The sequence below is a fragment of the Carassius auratus genome, chromosome 35, assembly GCF_003368295.1.
Source record: "Carassius auratus strain Wakin chromosome 35, ASM336829v1, whole genome shotgun sequence".
Lineage (NCBI taxonomy): Eukaryota > Metazoa > Chordata > Actinopteri > Cypriniformes > Cyprinidae > Carassius > Carassius auratus.
The window spans coordinates 7,795,948-7,817,190 of record NC_039277.1 but is presented as its reverse complement, the minus strand read 5'-3'; the positions used below and the strand labels follow the sequence as shown (position 1 = coordinate 7,817,190).

The 21,243-nt window shown below is 39.9% G+C and overlaps 1 protein-coding gene across 2 annotated transcripts in view; it reads right to left on the bottom strand.

The window, feature by feature from the left end:
* Positions 1-19,791, bottom strand: part of LOC113054247 (protocadherin-1) — a 77,558-nt gene extending 57,767 nt beyond the window's left edge. The window contains exons 1-3 of one of the 2 annotated variants that reach the window (XM_026219660.1): positions 19,103-19,791; positions 14,196-15,014; positions 11,364-13,550 (exon numbers count right to left, since the gene is read on the bottom strand). In XM_026219660.1, the coding sequence (XP_026075445.1) occupies positions 11,364-13,550; positions 14,196-14,987 (2,979 nt within the window). In that variant the 5' untranslated portion in view covers positions 14,988-15,014; positions 19,103-19,791. The remainder of the gene's footprint in view (positions 1-11,363; positions 13,551-14,195; positions 15,015-19,102) is intronic. The other variant, XM_026219659.1, reaches the window with a different exon arrangement.
* Between the last annotated feature and the right edge of the window lie 1,452 nt (positions 19,792-21,243).

Sequence of the window (21,243 nt, the reverse complement as noted above, 5' to 3'; positions counted from 1 at the left end):
AACCTCTTGAACGTTCACACACATACTGAGCTGGATAGATGACTCTAATGTGCTGTAGCCGAAGTATGAGACTAGGGATGGGCCATGATGACAGTGAGGTTCACTAGTCATTTTTAAATATATACAGGGAAACAGTTGTGATGCTTATATTTTTTTTATGGATACCATTATACTTCTTTGTTTTTTTCAAGATTCTTTGATGAATTTAAATTAATTAATAATAAAGAAATCTTTTGTGACAATGTAAATATCTTTTTTTTTCTATCACTTTTAATCTATTAAATGTGTCCTTGCTGAATAAAAGTAATAATTTATTTTAAAAAAAGAATAAGTGTAGCCATGTTATTCAACACCTATATATAAATCTTCCTAGACCAACTTTTAAACAGCGGTGTAAATGTCCCTAAGAAATGTATCTGATCAGTTTACTATTACAGGGCTTCGTAAATATATATATATATTTTTTTAACTCGTCATTCAGATTAATAAATCAAGTTTTGGCTGGTTACCATGAACCTGATAGTCTTTTGCTGGTAGATGCCAGTAGAAAAAAAAAAGAAAATTTCATTTTGTTCTGGCCTTGAAAGCCTGACTTCTTTTTTTTTTTCTCCAGTGTTTGCTGCCTTTCAAGTCACAGCTTAAGATAGTCACTAGTGAAGGGTGTGGGACTGATTCCACAAAAGAGATTTCAAACTGTGTCTTTCCAGGGGGTCCTGTGCCAGGTGCCACTAAGATAAATAGAAATACTATTGCATAGCTCTTACCAGGTGTTACAGCCCTTTTTGGTCAACCCACCAACTAGTAGATTTTAAAACATTAGCAAAATATAAGCCTTGGTGTGTGTGTGTATGTATGTATGTATATATATATATATATATATATATATATATATATATATATATATATATATATATATATATATATATAACATTTATATATATATATATTTAACAACTGTAAAAATATATATTTTTTCTCTCTCTCCCTACTCCCTCTTATGTTTTCTCACTATCTTTCTTTACCCTGCTGGGACTGATATGACTGTAGGATGTGAAGAAGGCCACAGCTGAGGTAGCAGTCCAGAATGCACTACCGGCAGAATTGGATAAACTCGTTTATTGGTATTGTGCGTCCACTCAGAGGGCATCAGTGTGTAATGAATGGCAGAGCACAGCTACTGCAGTAAACTATCTCTCTCTCTCTCTCTCTCTCTCTCTGTGTGTGTGTGTGTCTTTAAAATACACATTCAATGGAGCTTTAATGATGTCACTGTCCAAACTATAATATTGCCAACGCAATGTAGATCAATTTCTGAATATAACACCATCCTTTCTTCCTCTCTTTCATGGTACACGGTCAAGCAGGTGACCTGCTGGCTGCCGGTTCAAACCCCAACTGGGAACGAATAGAGTGTTTTCGAGCAGCTAGATAATTAACCTGAATTCTTCTGTGTAGCCAAGCGCATAATGGACAACTGAGAGCCATGTCAGCGACTGCAGATAAGGGCATCTGCTCTGCATTCTGATTACAGTCATAGAAATAATGCTGATAATGATGTGTTATCATCATCAATTATCTTCTCATGTTATGGAAACAGAAAAAAAAACAAGAGTTAAAGAGATGGGATGTTTGTCTAATCTGTACTGACAGTTGTATTGACAAGGTTTGTGGCTCAAGAATGCGATGACAGACAAAACTCATGCAAATCATGCCTGTCGGCCTGAGAGGATGGAGCTAATGAACTCAACCACCGTCCATGCGTTCACTCTGAAGTTTTATCCTATTTTCTGGCTTTTTTTAAAAGTGCTTTAATTGGATTTCATCATCCTGACAAGTGCTTTTGGACAGATAATTATCACTGGTGCTTTGTCCAGTGCTATCTCTGCCTCTCTTCTCAGTGGCCTTTGTGTTTAAACATGCCTTCCAACCAGATAAGAGCATGAGACTGCCATGCAAATAATCATCTCTGAATGTGCTTTAGAGCACTCACCCGAAGAATCTCTTAACACAGGAAATAAAGGATTAGACTGTCTCTTCTCTCGTTTTCTCTCTTGCTCTCTTTCACACCAGTGCCTATAGTTATTAGTCAGACAAGGGAATCCAACATGGTGGAAAATATTGGATCTGGATCAAGTGTAGCCATGTTATTCAACACCAGTGACCATTTCTACAGGGGGCAGGGGAAAAGCTTCCGGAATCAATGTTGTAAGAAATATCGTCCATTTAAATAGAAATCAACACCACATACACAGACCAATATAAAATTGCAAATGTACCTTTCCTCAGTCCCAGGGGGATCTGAGCATGTTATACCACATCGTTGAGTTCAAAAGGTTTATGTCACAGACGGCTAAACCGAAAAGTGATTCAGTGGGGCACTTGAAGATTTGCCTTTTATCTAAAAGCATTTAGCGGTCCTTTCTTTTCCACGTCATCCTTGACTACATTCAAGTTGATGCTTTTGCTTTTGAGACTAATACAAGGAGGTGCATCAGACCAATTTACATTTTAATTTTTTAATTTTTCTTTCTCATCCAATTTTATAGACTTACACAATTAAGCCCTGTTCCTTTTGCCAACATGAAACAGTGGAGAACAGTATTTATGCCACTTCCAAAAAGCCTGGGAGAGCTCAACAATCATGAAATATTCTAATATCCTACCTTCCCAGTGGGGCGAAGACAGTGAGATAAATAATGTTCACTGCTCCTATCATCCAGCAAAAGCAGCAAAGAGAATTATGCAAAAGCATTTCTCTTCAGCACTTTTTTTATTTCAATTTTTTTGGTGGTTTCTCACTTTTTTTCTTTTTTTTTTTTCGCGGTAAGTTGATTATTCTCCAATCCAGGACAGAAGAAAATGTATGTTTTCCATCATGACTACCTATAGTACCTATGAAGCCTCAGATATTAAACTAGGCTTTAAACACAATTGTTGCTGAAGATGTGGGTTGAACAATTTGAACATAACTGGTTTGCTGGTTTCTCCAAAACTGCAAAATGTAGCAATGCTCTTCAGGGGTGGAGATAAAGAGAGGAATATCTTATTAGGGCTTGTATTTTTGACGGGGTCAGGAGTTGAGCCTGCTCGTTGACATCTCAGTAAGAGCCAGGCCGCCTTGGGGCTGTCGAGGGGCTTGACTGACAAGCCTCTGACGATGAACACTGTATTTGAAGAATTGATTTAGTTGTATCTTCTTGTTTGTTTGTGCCAGGGTGTGATGCATGATTGAGTCACTGACAGCTCAAAAACAGAGAATTGGAGCAAGCACATCATGACTGCAGGACGGTTCCTTCATTTCCTGCCACCTTTCATGTACAAAAACAAAGCATGTCCTGTTGATTTCCAATGCAAATTGCAGTTGTGGACAGTAAGTGATATTAACAGTAGGTTTATAAAAGCAAAGCTCTACCAAGTCTGCCCCCAGGCGTCTTTTCTGCGGCGTCACATATCATGGTCAAATATGAGTCCATGTTTTCTCTAGGTAGTTTGCAACTTGCATTTTGTATGAATGGTGTGTCTGAATAATGAAACTTGATTGTAAGTGTAACAGCACACCGCTGCAAGGCTTTGAAGGTGTGAGTGCATGTGTGAATTTATACATCTCTAATGGAGCTTAATGGATTGTGTTCAGATCTCTACTGCTTTAATGGGGTGAGATGTCTGAGAGGTATTTGTCCATATTTTCCTCTCTTCAGTTGAAGCTTCCCCACTGACCTACAGAAGAGACAGAGACCAGTGGTCTGTCAAATCTGAAAATTATATTAAAGAAATGAAAATATGTGAGGCTCAGGGCATCTTCAGTCTTCGGGAGCTTGTTTGCCTTTTTATTTAAAGTGGCTTAAATTTTAATATCATCAATATTTACAAATAAGCCTCAGCAAATGCAGAGCTGTGGCCTATTTCTCCATGGCAACACAATGAACAGAGAAATGTTGTGCTTCCCAGTCATCATACAAAGCCCATGACAAGACAATTACATCAGGCAAAGTTGATTTTTCATCACACTGAGAGAATGAGCCACTTCATTACTGTCACCTCAGAAATCTGATTGGCCTTGTTGGCCTTTGAATGAGTAATCAACTTATATTTGCATAGTGGAAGATAAAGCAGAACAAAGGGAGGGAGAAAGAAAGAACACAACAGACGGAACTTTGCATTCACAAACAGTTTCATATTGTACAGTAGTAACCACTGTAATCAATTTAGTTTGGGAAAAATGACTTGCCTCACCAATATAAGCCTAAATATAGTATATATGTCACAGGCACAAGCTAATCATTGCAGTGTTAGGAGTGTTTTGTGGGACATACACACATCATTTAGGGATGTGCTCATTTCCTTACTTAATATGGACACATTAAAAATAATTGTGACGCATTTATTTTTTCACTTCTTGACCTAATATATTTTCCCCTCTGCACACACAGCAGTGAAACTGAATGGCTCAATAAATTAGTAAGGATGTGTGGATTTATCGTAAAATACTGATACTGTAATGATTGTTTTAAAGGGATGGTTAACTAGAAATTTAACAAGAGATTTAACGAATGTATCATTACAATAAAAAAAAAAAAAGTTATGAAGAGAAAATTAAGTGTTACATACAACATACTGTACAAATGCATGCATACTGTACATACAGTTTAAGGCCTGTCATCAATTTGTAATATATTAACTTAATTTCTAGTTTATTAATTGCTAGTTGGTGCTATGTTGTGTAACCTAATAATTGCATTATGCTGACTTAAAAAAAAAAAGTGTACATCAACCAGTGTAAAGGAAAACAAGAAGAAAAAAAAACAAAGAAAGAGAAGCATCTAGGAGTTACAGCAACAAGAATGAAATGGCATAGCACATTATTGAGAGAAGCATTGGTGCTAAGCTGCTTATTGATAAAAGCACTAATCTGCCTGGCAGAAGGTAAAGTAGGCTGGAAGGAGTAGTGATAAAATATTTGAGCTAAAGGCAATGCCATCAGGGAGCTGAGCCTCTACATAGCTTTCCCTAAAGGAGCTTCTCATTTTTTATTAAGTGCGACTCTGACCATCGGTGGCTCAAAGAGCGCGTTTCTGTCACCGGTGAAATGAGACAGAGGCACAGAATACAACTGCCTTTGCCTTTCATCTTCTCAGGCAAACAGCTAGAGATATAGAGAATTTAACTTTCTATAGTCCTGTCACAGTTATTACAAAATCACCTGATTGATCTGATCTCATCTCATTTGATTGTGATTATCAAGCACTTTAAATTCCAATCTCATATTACCATCCACAGTATAAGGCAATGAAGAAATTCCCTGAAATGTGTTTATACTGTACATCAATATATCACTATAATATAATATCCAGGTTGGCTGAGTTTCAAAAAGCAACACTGTTAATGGAAAGTGAACTAATGATTGCTATTATTTGTATGACAATTATTCATAATTGTGTCAGCCCAGCCTATCTACATTCATCCTTATCACAGCTTTCTCTTCTCATATCATAAGCAAGAAATGTAATATGATGAAATCAGAGATGCTCTGCCTCTGGCGCAATAAAAAAAAATGACATTGCTTCATAAACACCCATGTAGAAGAATGCTTCCAAGACAACACCCGCATAAATCAGGCTCCTTGTGGTTGTGTGCAGAAATATATCTAGGAGGAAATGAATCTGACTGTGAACACTTGCATGTTACCATTATTATTATCATTATTGTCATCCTTGTCTTTGACGACACTATCATTAGTTGCACATCTGTGTGCTTCTGTGTTGCGCTGCGCTTCACTGTCGAACAACTCAACAACATCAGCCATCTCCTTCGGTGACAGAAAAACTGTGTCCTGACAGTGGAGCACCTCCTGGGTAGGGTCTCTAATCCCTCTTAACAGGTAATCATTGGGATGTTAGATCGAAATCGCCAAACAGCGCACGACCAAACCAGAGGCATGAAGATTTACTCAAACCTTTCCACTACTACAATCCTCAAGTTTCTGGGAGAGTTTGTGTTCTTTTGAGATGAATGGAGAGGGAGTGACAGACAGAGAGAGATTATCCATTTCTACTCTGCCATTTCTGCAGGGCCAATCCCAGCATGCTTGTCAAGATCATGAGAATCGATTAGTCCAGACTCAAAATGTCATGTCGGCCTCATTTATTTGAAGTAGAGATCCAACAGAGTGGTGATATCTAGTGAATCATTTTGGCAGAAGAACTGGCTTGAACATCCTAAAATTGGTTGGTGGCCAAAATGTGGTTTGACTACAAAATGGCTAAGAAAGAACTGGAAACCGTCATAGACCGTCTTATCACTACTGGACAAGATTACACTTTTGGAATATGTCTGCCCAGTGCACTAAATCCCTGAGCACTTGTCCAGGTCAATCGATTCTGAAGTGTCAGCCAAGACCAGTCAGTCCGTAAGTGCCAGCACAGACTTGTTAGTCCCAGAGAGACCCTCCAGCAAGACTCCAAGAGCAAACAAGAATGCATATCTGACCCTTCCTGTTGTCTTCACGACATCTGCCATGTTGACACAATCATACCAGCATAGGTGCAATGGAATTTCTTCTTTTTGTGCTAATTTCATTCAGTATGAGCGATCTCTGTGGAATATAATTGCAAAGCATTTCTTGATAATTGCTTAGTTGTTTGCTCATGCAGGCTAGAAGGGGAGAGGGTGCCACGTACTTTTGAATTCCTGTAAGTGCAGCAGTTGTCTTCACGCTGAGCATGAGCCTGTGAGGCCTTCGCACCTGACAGTAGATTGCTCCACCGAGAGGGAGCTGAGTGCCGGCAGTATTGTGCTCTAATGAGGAGCAGTCTGAGAGTATTATGGGCTGTATTCACTGAGGGGAGATCTGAGAGGGTGGGCGTCAGGTTTGAGGTTTACGGCTGCATTCTGCTTTGGATATTAGCCAGAGCTGGGTTGAGCAGATGCTCAAAATGTGGGATACTGGGAAGGGCTTTGAGGCAGCCTCCATAAAGGCAACACTGGTTCACATATAGAATAGTTGAGTAGATGAACCATACAAAGAGCAGGGGGCTCTAAAGTTACTGAATATTTACTATTTAAGCTTCTCTTGGTGCAGAGTCTAATTTATGGACATATTGGATTTGTTATATAGGGTGCATAATTTAGAAAAGTGAAAAAAATAGAGAGAGAAAAGGAAGAATGGTCTGTAGAAACATTTTTGATGGTAGATCCTCTTATCTTAAAGCTTCACTTGCCAGAGAATATAAGGCATCTGTGGTAGATATGAAGATAGTGAGATGGAGTGGAGATAAGGCTTGGAGCTATTTATCTGCTACAATGCTTTTCTAGTCTGCACTTCACTGTTTTTACTTAGTTTTGCCATGCCATGGATGGTCAACAGTCTGACAGAGTAAGGGTCATCTGAATCTTATCAATTGTGTATAGAGTTATGAGAAATGTTATACAACATTATCTATAGTGTTTGACTGTATCATGATAGTTATTTGTCCTGGAAAAAAGGCTTGCCGTGATAGACAGTGCTAACTGTTATACCCGTGTTGAGCCTCGACAACAGTTGTCACTTGCCCAGCATGGCAACGACCCCCAACCCCACCATCGTTTAGATTTTTGATAGTAATTAAAATCATTTAGTTCAGTAAAAGAACAGATATAACAATTAAGAACGAAACACGGCTGCTCAATGCAGCATGCCAAATGACATAGTCAAATTTAATTTCTCCAGTCAGGAGAGTGAGTCAAGCTGACTGACAAGAAGAGTGAGGTGAGACAGACAAGACTATGGTGGAAGATTAAGTTTCGAAACATAATGCATAAGTGCTTGTTCAGCAATATTTAGGATTTTTAAAATGTGGTTGACTTTTTTCCATTTACACCGTGTTCCTAAGTATTATGCAAATTACATATCAATAGGATTTTGGTACAATAAAGAGTCAGATTTTGGCTGGCATTACAATACAGTTCATTTGTTTGACAGAAACTTTTCTTAATAAATCTTCATCTGACCAAGATCATATGTGCTCCAAGTCACTCACAAATCTTTTGACAGTTCAGTTATCTCTATTTGCTTTTAGCAAAATGTTTTGATGCCTTTTACAAGACAATGTATTGTTTCATAATTTTCATCTTCAGAACGATCTTTCTTCCTCACCGTATTTCATGAGAACTGTGACTTGCTTAATAATGTTGAACAACCTCTTTAAGTAGGGTTTCCATTTACCTAAGAAGACCTGTCAAACTATTGATCAAACCAGTCTGAGATTGACACCAGTTACCTGAAATGATGTGAAAAACAACACAAACAAAGATATGACTCTTTATTGTACTGAAATCTTATTGATATGTTGTTATATGTTACTTACATAATAATTTGGAACACATAATGTTTTTGTAAAACATTTGTTTCTTATATAATTGACTCCACATTGTTTGCAGATTTTTACTTTTTTCAAACTTTGTGTCATTTATTTGAGCTTATTGGTGCTTTTAAGCTATTTAAAAGCTGAGGAAATTGAGGAAAAGAGGGAATTCCCTGCCTCCATGGTGATGTAGTATCACTCCACAGTATCACTGGTTTTGTCACAATTCAATTACCTGGTGGGGAAATTTCCTCAATGTCACAACCATACTGGAAAATCAACTAAAAATGGTATAGAGAATTAAAGGTTAAGTGTGATATTTCTGCACCAATGGTGCATCATATGGAATTACAATATGTTGGTTTAAGGGACATAACCTGCCTGAATATATTAATAATGGCTTAACCATCATGTTAGTTTGGGACAGAAGTACCTGTTTGTCCAAGCAGTGTCTTAAATGTGTTAGGGGAAAACAATTTTTTGCTATTGTGTTTTAATAGTAATAGTGGCACAGAAATAAAAAGAAAAAAAAAATAAGTTTTTAAAATTGACATTAAATAACATTGCTAAATTCCACATTGAAGCCATAGAAAATAGCCAATATATGCATCCTACATATTTTACAATAATCACGTGCACACAGCATAAATGGAATTGAACTTGTGCACTGGTGTTACCTTCAAGTCAGACTGTGTTTCATGTTGTAACATGGACAATAAAGCAGTTATTTAACATTTGTGAAACTCACACTGTCCTTCACACTGCTCCCTTTATAAAACTTTCTCCTCATCAATAAAAGCAAAGCAGTCATGCATATTAATATGTATAGATGCAAAACCTTTGCCAAATGAGACATTTCAAACAACTCACAATATATACCATCACCTTCCCAGCCACAATATTAGTGTTTGATGAGTACTCTTCAAACACACTGGAATTTGCAAGGTTAGGAGATGTGTTTCACTATTAAAGCCCACCCCAAAATCCAACCTGAATCCCTGCCTCCCAATCCTCCACCCTCCAGTAAGAGATGAAGGGCAGCCCATGGTGAAGAGTGGGTAAAACAAAGCATTATCTCTGTCAAACAAGGCATTTTAATTGGATGGGTTTAATTTAAGCAGAGATTTACAGCTTCACAAACTCTCATCACGCCCATTTCAACATAACTGGGAATGTCTCTCCCCTGATCTCCACCTGTGTGCTATGTCTCTCATTCAAGGCTGTTCTGGAGAGAGATGAACACATCATAAAAAAGGTGTTAGATCTTTGCCATGACCACTTAATTATCAGCACTGTTCTTGATGAGCCCATGCAGTCACCTCGGTAACTGTCACACAGTCTAACACATTTGGAAGTTTTAGGGAGAGAGTTTTGGGAAGATCCATGAACTGTGAAAGCACAAACACAAAGCACAGCAACATATTTAAACAAATCTCTCCTCACAAAGTCAGGCCATACCACTGTGAATTGAGCATTGAGGGGTTTTTTTCTTCTTCTCACACCTCAGGAGAAGTATTTCTGAACAAACAAACTCCTCTTAATGAGTTTTTTACGGACCAGGAAGGAAAGCAGTGAAGCCAGTCATCACGCTCAATCCTCACTGGCAATAAACTGCAAACAAGGCCACTGTGTTTACACTCATCAGAGCTTAAACTGGGAAAGCTTGAGCCAAGGATGTCACACGCACCTGAGCACATTGCCATGCACCCTGAGTAATCAGTGAGCATATTACCATTCGTTCTGTCATGCTCTACTCTCCACATCTGTCACTCAGTTTGGCTGAGATTTTAATTTTTTATTTTGGTCAATCTGTTAAGCCTGATGTGGGTTTGGGATGGGATGGAGGGGGTTCCCTAACGAGTTTACATCTGCCAAGAGATGTCACATGAGTCAACATCTGTCCCTTGATTAAATGCCGATCAGTCAACTTTCACAGAAACAAATATACATTAACGTAACGCATGTCATCAAGTAAGAATCTTATCAGTTAGGAAACAGGAAACTCAGCCCACATTCACACAAACGGATTACATGAGTGCATGCAGAAGCCTGGAAGTACACACATAAAAAACACACACACCAATGCAGTACGCTCTCCATAGCTGGAGTCTATTGTCACTTCCATGCCATATGCTGTCCATCATGATGTGGGAGCTGCCGTGGGTAACTGTTCTCCCCAGTCAGTGAGTCTGCAAGGCCTGCACTCAACCTGACTGTCATCTAGCATCTGCTGGCTTTATCAAACACCAGTCTGGTACTGACGGAGTCAGGACCCATGTGCCCTTGCTTTCTGTCTCAAACCTCTGCCCAGTAAACTTCACTACAACTCTCCCTGGAGATTACAATCAATTTGAAATTGTTTATGTTTACCCTTAATCCACACAGAAATCATAGCACCAATTGCTTTACCTTTCCCTCCTTGGATTCCATCTGAAATTAGCATGTTGAATTGGCATCTAAATGGGTCAAGACTGAATTGAGATCTGAGCTAAAGAAAACTACTTTGGACTTATTCAATAGAAACAGATTATACAGGTCTACAGGTCTCTCTCACTGAGTAGATCGGATTTCATGAGAAATGTAAGAATTTTTTTCAAATATGCACATTTTGCACTCTACCTAAACCACAAAAATACAATAAAAACATTTCATGACTGGACATTTGTCTGATCACAAAGTAAAAGTGAAGTGTATTTTTAGACAGTGAACCGGTGGCCAGAGAATACATAAAAGGGTACATGATGCAATACAAGAGCCATTTCTGACATCTTTCATACAGACAGATTCTTGTATGGCAAAATTGTCTTTTCATGTCATATACTGTACTGTAAATTAACCCTCAACAAATGAAATGCGGAGAATAATATTTAGCATATAGTGAAATATTCATATATCAACACTCACTACATTAGCAAAAGTACCTATCTGAGCAAAATTGAAATGACCCATATCAGGAATTGCAAGCAAAACCTATTTTTCCACCACAGCACTGCACATACAAAATCAGAAAAGAAAGATTGGTACCGTTTTTGTGCTGTACTTTGGTTGAGTGGTCTTGTAGCTGTAATCCGAGTATTGGTCTGAGCCGGTGGAGTTGTCATCACCACCTGTTCCCACAAAGGTGTTGGCAGCAGGGAGCTCCTGGACAGCCTGATGCTTTTGGGATGCAGATGGGGATTGGGCCTGGAGCTGAATGGAAGGCAATGGGGAATTGGAACGGTAGTGCCTGCCAAGGTCAGGGCTTCCAGGCGGATATGTCAGAGGCAAATGGATCCTGGGGCTGTCGTTGACCCCATCAAGGTTAAATTTCAGACTCTTTTGAAGACTGCTTTCCTCATCCTCTCCAAGAGGTTTAGGTGATTTTGGGGGCTTACCTCTTTTACCCTTTCTCCCCTTGCCACTTTTTGGCCCTTGCTTGGGGGCATACAAATCTTTGGTCTCCTTCTTGCCAGCCTGATAACCACTCTTAGCTTCTCTTTGAAGGCGATGCCTGATGAAGACTACTACAACAATCACAGTGACCACACCTGCCACTCCAGCTAAACTGCCATATACAATGTTGCTTCTTTGGGCAGCCAAACCATAATCTGGGTCTCCTGCAATGTCCATGTCTAGTGGTGTGTACAAGCTATGCCCTACAAGTGCCTCCACATGACTTACATTGGCAATGGTTTCATTTACGTAAATGTGTACCAAGGCAATGGCGTGGCGGGAAGGTTTGCCCCTATCGCTCACTTTTACCACCAGACGATGCAGACCACTATGTTTTCGAGTTAGTTCCTTGGTTAAAATGATCTCACCATTAGATGGTGAGATATAAAAAAGGTCATGTGGATTTCCCCCACCAATGCTGTAAACTAACTCTGCATTGGAACCGGAATCAATGTCCTCAGCTTCGACCACTTCCACAACACTGTCTGGAGCAGCCATAGGAGACAGACGTATGAAGGATGAATTAGATGGTTTGGTGACAACAGGGGCATTATCATTCTCATCAAGGACATTGATGGTCACTCCAACGTAGGATGACCTTGGTGGGTCCCCTCCATCTACAGCTTTCAAGCGGAAAGTGTAACTGCTCTCCTTCTCTCTGTCAAATGAGATACTGGACAGAATAGTGCCAGTCCCATTCTGGATCACAAATTTGCCCACATCCGGTTCCACAGAAAGTTGCACTTGAGCATTCTCAACCTCGTCCATGTCCTGTACTGTTACCATGCCAACAGGGCTAAGGGGTGGCATGTTCTCCAAGACTGAGAAGCTGTATCCACTCAGCATGAACTTGGGATCATTGTCATTCCGATCAAGTACTTTGATTACAACTGTGGCGGTACCCCTGTGACTGGGAACCCCTTTATCTGCTGCAGTAACACGGAATTCATATCGCTCCTTGTGCTCACGATCAAGAGGGCTCCGAGCACGTACTTCACCTGAGTTAGGGTCAATCTCAAAAAGTCCCCTTGTTGAAGAGTCCGCAATAATACTGTAGACCAGCTCTGCATTAGTGCCGCTGTCTGCATCTGAGGCGACTACATCTACCACCTTTTCTCCTGGCTGGTTCTCCTCAGCAAACTTCACTTCAAACAGAGTTGGTGAGAAAATAGGGGAATTGTCATTTGTGTCAGTCACTTGGACTTTTAGCGAGTTGGTACTGGACAGAGCTGGGTTGCCTGAATCCACTGCCACAATCTCCACCCGGTAGTCCCTAACCCTTTCATAGTCCAGAGGTGTTGTCGTCTGCAGAAAATACTTTCTCTTGTTGTCAACTGATGAATCACTGGCTGGCCGAAGCTGGAAAGGAACATCACCAGCAACCACACATGTCACCACAGCATTCTCTCCCTCGTCCTTGTCTGAAACCTGGACCAATGCCACTGCAGTGCCTACAGGCATATCCTCTGAAATGTTTGCTACTCCATCACTATGGGTGACAAGACCAATGCCTCGGATTTCCACTGCTGGTGCGTTGTCATTTTGATCAGTCACATCAATAGAAACATATGTTTTAGAACTTTTGGGTGAGGGGCCTTTGTCTCGTGCAACAACATAAAAATTCAAATTGTTGATTTCCTCACGATCCAACAGGCCTTTGACATATATGATGCCTGATGAGCGGTCTATCCTGAGAAGTTTTGGCACAGGATCAATGGCCTGATGTAATGTGTATTCAATCTCACCATTAGGACCCAAGTCTGAATCATTAGCCTTCACCTGCAATAGAAAATATAGTAATTGAAACTTTGAAACACTGAAATAAATGTAAATTTAAAAACAGCAAAATGGATTTTACGTATACTCAAGACAGTGTACAAAAACACTGTAGGACAAGACAGCAAAAAAAAAAAACATTCATTAACATTCACTGGGCATTAAATATTGGGTTTTTAAACAGTGAATATATTTATAACACAAAACTGAGAACAGGGTCAAAGCGCTGCATAACAGAATTTCTGGGGCACAGGCTATCTATGAAGAGTGGGGTTTACAGACTACACAGATCACCTCAATAATTTATTCTTTCAAATTCAACTTTAATAGTTATAATGATTTACTTATTTAACCAAATGAGCATGTATCTTATTTAACCAATTTAATGTGTATTTTTTAACTTATTTATTCTTTAACTAGATGAACGTGTATGTGATGATCAAACTGGATTATTCTAATAATTAAGGAAAATGAATCTGGTAAGTCAGGCCCTGCTCCACTGATGTAAGGCATCAAAGTAAAGAACAGACAGCTGGGAGGTTGGAAAAGCAGCACTCATTAAATTTTCACACTCCAACATGACGCAACAGGCAATTTATCTAGCTTTGTTCGGATATAAAAGTTGACTTAGCATGTTTGCGATTTTACCTGTAACACAGAGTGTCCAACTGGGCTGTTCTCTGCGACCTCTGCTTCATAGGAGGATTTTTCAAATTGGGGTGCATTGTCATTGGCATCAGCAATGACGACCCTCAGCAAGGCACTGCTGTAGCGAGGTGGACTGCCTCCATCCACAGCTTTGATGGTGAGATCGTAGGAGTCTTTCCGTTCTCGATCAAGACTTCCCAACACAATGAGTTGAGGCAACTTTTCACCTCTGTCCTCTGCAACTTGCAGACCAAAGAGTGCTACAGCTTCTGGTCCTGCTGTTAAGGTGTAGTCAGCTACTCCATTTCTCACTGTATCTTTGTCAGTGGCCAGTGGAATTGAGAAGAGCGCCCCCACGTGGGTGTTCTCTGGGACTGAGAGGGTTAGCACAGGTGAGGGGAACTGTGGTGTGTTATCATTGATATCCTGCACTTCGATCCTTCCCTCTATTAGTCGTGGACTCTGATTCTGAATAAGGTCTGTGACGGATACCTCAAACTCCAGAAAGCAGGGCCTGCCTTTATTACGACAATCCTTCAGTGTCTCTCTGTCTATGGGAATCTCAGTTGTGAAGATGTCTCCAGTTTTGCCATCCACCCGCAGATAGGGAGCGCCCACCTCCAGTTTGTACAGGTGTCCAGTGTCTGGTAGGCCCTGGTCAGCCGCCAGACTGCCAATCAGTGTGCTTGGAGGTTGTTCCTCATGCACGCGGTATAGAATGCCACCCACGGCAACACTCAGCAAGTCCAGTGACAGTCCCCACAGCAGAAACAACACCACTGGGAGATCCATGGGCCCTTGGAGAGGTAACACCTCAGTCTGCAAAACAGTGTGAAAAACATGTTAAATCATAAACAAGTGTGTCATGTGGTACTCTTTTGAACAAACAAAGAAAAACACATTTCCTTTTTTCTTTTAATTGACTTTACCAGTAAGGGACTAACTGAGGGGGAAACAGAAGGCACATACCACACACTGTTTTGTGTACACATTGTGAGCACTACATCCAAGTCTAAGAGTGGTAAAAGCTCCCGGAAAATGCCTCTTCCCCCGACACCACTAAAAGCCTCCTCTCTCATTATCTTACATTATTTATCATCCTCATTTTTGAGCGGACGATTACTTGTATGCGAAGAAAGACAATAAAGACCTACTGTACAAATGTCTTTCATAAAGGTGTTTGAAACCATGGTTATGTTTTCACCTTCAACCAATGATTTAGTAGCTTCATTGCTACAAAAATACTTTATTTCTGAAATCTGGAAGGTACATTATCCCTATTAATACCACACAGTAAAATGTTAATTTTTAAGTCTTTTTTAAGATGCTTTTGAAAATTAATGATTTAGAACACGCAATAAGACACTTCTTAATGGGCTCTTTAATAAGAAGGTATGGGTTACTGTTAGGCTCGAAACAACAGCTCAGCAAGCTTTGTACTATTTACAAGATAAATTAAACCATCTTACATGCAGTTTATAATGCACTTTCCTCAACATATGCTTTATCCAATGCATATTCACAGCCAGTGATGGGGCTATTATTTTGGAAGACTTCCCTTTAATGAAGGTTACCCTCATTTGATTGGCCCATAACGTAAAATAGGCAGTTTCTCAATGCAAAGTGCTGAGGAGACAAAACGTACTAAGAAGACTGCTAACACAGCAAAGGAACCATTCAGCATCACAGAATGGAAGCTGAAAGATTCCCCTCAGTGAAACACTGGTATGCACTCCCAGATCACAAAGCACCTAAAGGCCAGCCCTTATCTCAAAGTACAGATTTACTCAAGACAGATTTGAAATATCTGTCCTATCAAGGCTCAGAAGTTTCAGGCTAATTTACACACTGTAATGCTCATGTTTGATTTTCAACCTGCTAGGCCTCCTCGTTAATTACTATCCTCTATTTTAGCATCTGCTTTGATCAGTATTCCTCTGGATCGAGGTTTCTCTCCTTTTTGAGCAACATATAGTTTTAAATTGTAATTATTTTCTGAGTGAGATGATGCTGCGCCTTTAAAAGACAGTAGACAGTTTATTGTGCTGGGCCACATAATGCTACAGTCCTTGAAGACTGTATGTTTATATGCAAAACATCCATGTAACATCTAGAATGGGGAATGAGTCAAACCAGAATCAATACAAGCTTTGCAAGTGGCCATGATACAAAGGAAAGTAAATAAGTGTTATACAAAATAGCTAAACACAAGAATGCATAGAAATCCAATAAGAAATACAATTCCTTCGTATCTGTTAAGATTTGGAGTGCAGCGTATTGATGCACTAATTGCCCAGGTATTGATGTGTCCTCTTTCTGCATTTGTAGGGCAGCCTCCTGTCGATTTAGCTGTGCTGATAGTGTATAGGGTAAAAACTTGCTTAGGGGCTGTGGCATAAAGCACAGACTCTGAAGGCCCAGGCAATAACTTGCACTCATGGCAGTGGGGAGGTGATAATGTAGTGAGCAACCACACAAGTATCCAGTGAGACTGGAACACTGCTACGGATGTGAAAATACTCCTAACTGTGATGATATGTTGGCCCATGCATTATGTCTTAGTGAATGAAATGCAATTTTGTGATGTTTTGGTGCAATATGTTTTTTTTTTTTTTTTCAGAATTGATCAATCATAAGGGCTTTACGTTTGCTGCTCCAAGTAACTGACTAGTGCATGTAATGATTTGTGCCAAGAAAAAAAAAAAAAGAATCCTGGCAATAAACCTGCCTGCAACTGAGGAACCTTCAAGCCAGTTCTACTGTATAACCACTCAATTCAAACTGAATAGAAGTTCACTGACGCTGCAGTGCCCTACAAAGACAAAAGCACAATAACTACACACTTGGTCAAAAGTGGGTTATGACCGAAATTGGGTCTCTTAGTCTATGATCTGTCATCTGACAGACATGTCTAGCTGAACTATCCTCAGATTCTGAGAAAACTGAGTATAAAAATCAATCAAAAAACTATGAAGCTCTTTTTCCTCAGTTCCAGCATTGACATGTTTATTGCGTTTTGCCTTTGTTGGGGCGGTTCACAGGGTAGTGAAAACATTTTGCTGAAGAAATGTGCAAGGGGGATGTTCATTCGAGTGCTTTTCCATGCCATATTTGACAGGCTGTAGAAGCCATTTTCATTTTTTTTACTTCCTCAGCAGCCACAATAAATTGACAAGAGATTCATATATGGATCTAGCAAATCATAATAATAATATAAAAAAAATTTAAACACGGAAGCATCCTTTACATAAGAGACTCTTCAACACCACAAGAGCATAAGCACTTCATCTCATCCTGATAAGAGTCTACAAACACTCAAAAACTATTTAAGTGCTGTTGATTTAAGCTGTTCAGAGTGCCTCATGTTCAAAAGGTTATTATATTGGCTTTGAACTCAAATGTAAGCGCTGAAAAATTTGTTGATGAAAACATTAACTATAGGGTCTGTTTGAAAGACATCAGTTGGTAACACGCTGTGGAGAGGCAAAGAGCAGAACATATGTTCACTATGTATTATTTCCTTCCCTAGTGAATGCTGGTAAACACCTAGACAATCTAAACGAACCAGCCACATTCAGCCAGTATCAGTCTCACACAGTGCTGAGAATATTCAGAGGTCTGTTGAAAATCCAGCACAAGCACTTTCAGACTGAACCCTCAGTTGTACATTTCAAGCCTTGCTTACACTGCACAAGATGCCTGCAACAATTTCAGAGATGAACATGAAGGAGAGCAACCCCTAAACAAGTTCTGAAGACATTTTCGCTCTGCTCTTGAGACTGATAGTTCATGCAGACATTTTATTTTCCCTGAAGTATTGTGACCTTTTATATTTCTGCAGTGCTGTAAATCAGCTGTTATCGCATTCATTCAGGTTCAACAGGTTTAGCATTTCAGCTCAGTCCAATTAAATCAGTTACCCATATTATTAGCCATACCTTTCCCTATGGACAAACGCTGGATCATTTTACAGGCAAATTAATTCAGTAATGGCTGTTTAAGACCATGCACTATTTTTATCCTTTGCATAAGCTCATTAGAAAATGCTATCATTAGGAATGCTATCATAAGTGCATTATTAGTTTGCTTTTTTGTTTTTGATAGCTATATGAATGTATGTACCAATTATGATAATACTTATTATTATCATCAACTCACAGGGGGGTTGATTGGGATTTTATTTATTTATTTATTTATTGCAATCCCCAATTTGTAGACGCACGCCATACTTTCCTTTGAGCTCAGACGGGGTTGTGGGTGGAGATGGCGGATGGGGGAATCCTGCAATCAGTCTTACAGAGATTTGACCAAACATTGATCCTGCTGTTGACCCTGCCAGCCCAGGTGGGCGCTCCACTGCGATTTCCTTTTTTATCTGCAGCCCTGTGGAATAAAATCCAACCCAGGTCGGCTCGATGGCGAGTTACTAACGATAATAGTGTTACAACATAACATGCAGTTGCGCACGGCAAACAGCACATTCAACTGGTCGTTCGTCAACTATCTTCACCGCAGCTGGATCCGTACGATTGATATTCGGTACCTTAAAATGCGCACCAAAAGATCCGCAAAACGTTTACAGCACTAATAAATAAGAATCGTGAATTCGCGTCGCATTAAATAGTAGGCTACTAGTGGCGAGGCGACAAACAAGTGGTTAATTGCATGTAAACCTAAACAGCCCGATTGATTCTGCGGCACATATACCCCGTCTAAATGCGGTCAGAATCTCGAAATAATAGGGCTGCCACATATCATTGACATCTATAGATGATCTTCAAAAATCAATATACTTTCTGCAGTGGCATACCGCCGTATCGAAATTTTTAATATTACCTATCGACATAACGAGCATTCCCCTTAGCTTTATTAATTTTCCAGAGGCGTCAATAAAGTTCATTGCCTACCTCCGTCGATCACTTTTTCCTGCCGAGACCGAGGCTTCTTGTCTGAGGATCAACTACAGCTGATGTTTCCTTCGTGGTTACACGGAGCCCTAAACACCTGCTTTAAAGGATCCAGATATCAAGAAAACATATCATCCTTTCGCTGGAAACCGATCCATAAGTGAACGCGTTATTTTCCCACGCCATTCCCTCGACTCCGCGTCAGTTCGACAACGCCGACACTCATTTAAGTCTTAATGGATTAGAAATTACGGCTGATGATGGGTGTTGAAATGTCTTTTATGTTGTTTCTCAACGCAGGAACAGTTCTAATACGAGCAACCTCCCCCGTTTCAGACCATAAATCCTCAAATAGTCATTTTAGGAGAGTACAGGTTCTCACAAATTTGGACTGCACCTCGTTATACGTTACGGAATGATAGCGTAATAATAATGTACAAATGTGACAGTACATGGCAGAACGTATGGAATCGGGTTTCTCCCCTTCTCTTTCCTCAGAAGTAGACTATCAGCGCAGTTTTGGCTCAGGGATCTTCTCCGCACAGGGTTAATCCTGCATTTCTATGCATGCGAGAGAGTGAGTGGAGAGATTTCTCAGCACCGCGCGCTGTCCCCTCTCTAGAAGCGCGCACAGGCGGACGCGCAGACAGACAGGAGGTGGGGCTCTTGTGAGCCACAGGCTGTTTGATGAGAAAAGCACAATTAGGTTAGGAAAATAATTGTTAATAGTCTAATATATATGGCCCATATCATTTTAAATGCGTTTCATTGCTTTCCTATTAGTAAGACAGATTCGTGAACAAATCGGGTCAGACCTCTTCAATGAATTGTTTAAACCAGTTCACACAACCATGAATTTGACTGAATCGGTTCACGAGTCATTGAACTTTCTTGTGTCCAAAACAACACCGCCGATTTCGGACCGATAAATGTGGTCTGATAGTAACACCCTTCGGACTGAATTTAGGATTTGATTGATGGACCTTAAATCGAATTTCTTAAATAGCCAACAATCAGAATGTTTATAGGCTACACAAACGAGAATTTCCTGCAAGTTGCTATTTTATTGACCAGAGTTGGGTATAGGAACTGGATTGGTAGACAAAAAAACTAACAGTAAAATGCCTATAAATAAAATGTGATCAAAAACAGGGACCAACGTGATGGCCTTATTAAAAAATAATCGCTTTTGAATTGGTTTTGGAAACTGTTCTGGGGAAAACGGTCGTTTAAGGTGAGTCGACTCGCACCCATAACCATTTCGTTCAGGAAATGTCTTTATCTTTTTTATTATTATTTTTATTATTAGTATTTTAATTAAAGTTGTTAGTTTTAAAGAGTTGGCTTCAAATTCTTTAAGCATCAGACCCTTCCAAGGGTTAACCACGGAGCTCTGCTGGCTGTGCCATTGCTCATTACTTTCTCGTGCATGGATCATAATACTGAGCAATTGGATCATGAAACGTGATGATTATTGATCCAGTTGGAATCGCATCCAATGAACAGATACAGTTTGATGCATTCAACATTTAAGAGCTGGGCGCTCTTTGCTCTTTTGGCGCCACCCACAGGCGTTTGAATGTACACTGCAAAGCGTGTTCACGTTTGCTCTAATCTACCCCATAAATCCACTCCCCCATCGCCCACGCGCGCGCGCGCACGCACACACGCACCGCCAGAACCGCTGTTGTTGTTCTTATGCTGAAGAAAGGATGCTAGATTGTGTAACAGTTGTTGTGAAGAGAAGACTAGACTTCATCCCTGAACTTGCTGTTTAGAAATGAGCCCATATAGGAATGAATGGAGTTGTGTGATTAAGCTTTGAATGAAGAAGACACTCAACAGCAGCAAAAACAACAGAAATGAAACATCTGCTGCATCTATCTACGCCATGTGTGTTTATTTCTTGTTTAAATTAGGGCAGGTGTGGGCTCATGCCATGATGACATAAATGAAATCATAACTTAAAACATAAAAACACTGCCTTGTGTCACAGTTACGTTTACATGAAACCAAATGCAACAGTTTTAAGTAATCCAATTGATGGCTTAATTCTGATTGAAAATCCTTTAAACACCTCAATCAATTTGACTGAGCTCGATCTGAATGCAGTTTTGATCGAATTGGAAGCTGTGGTGTAG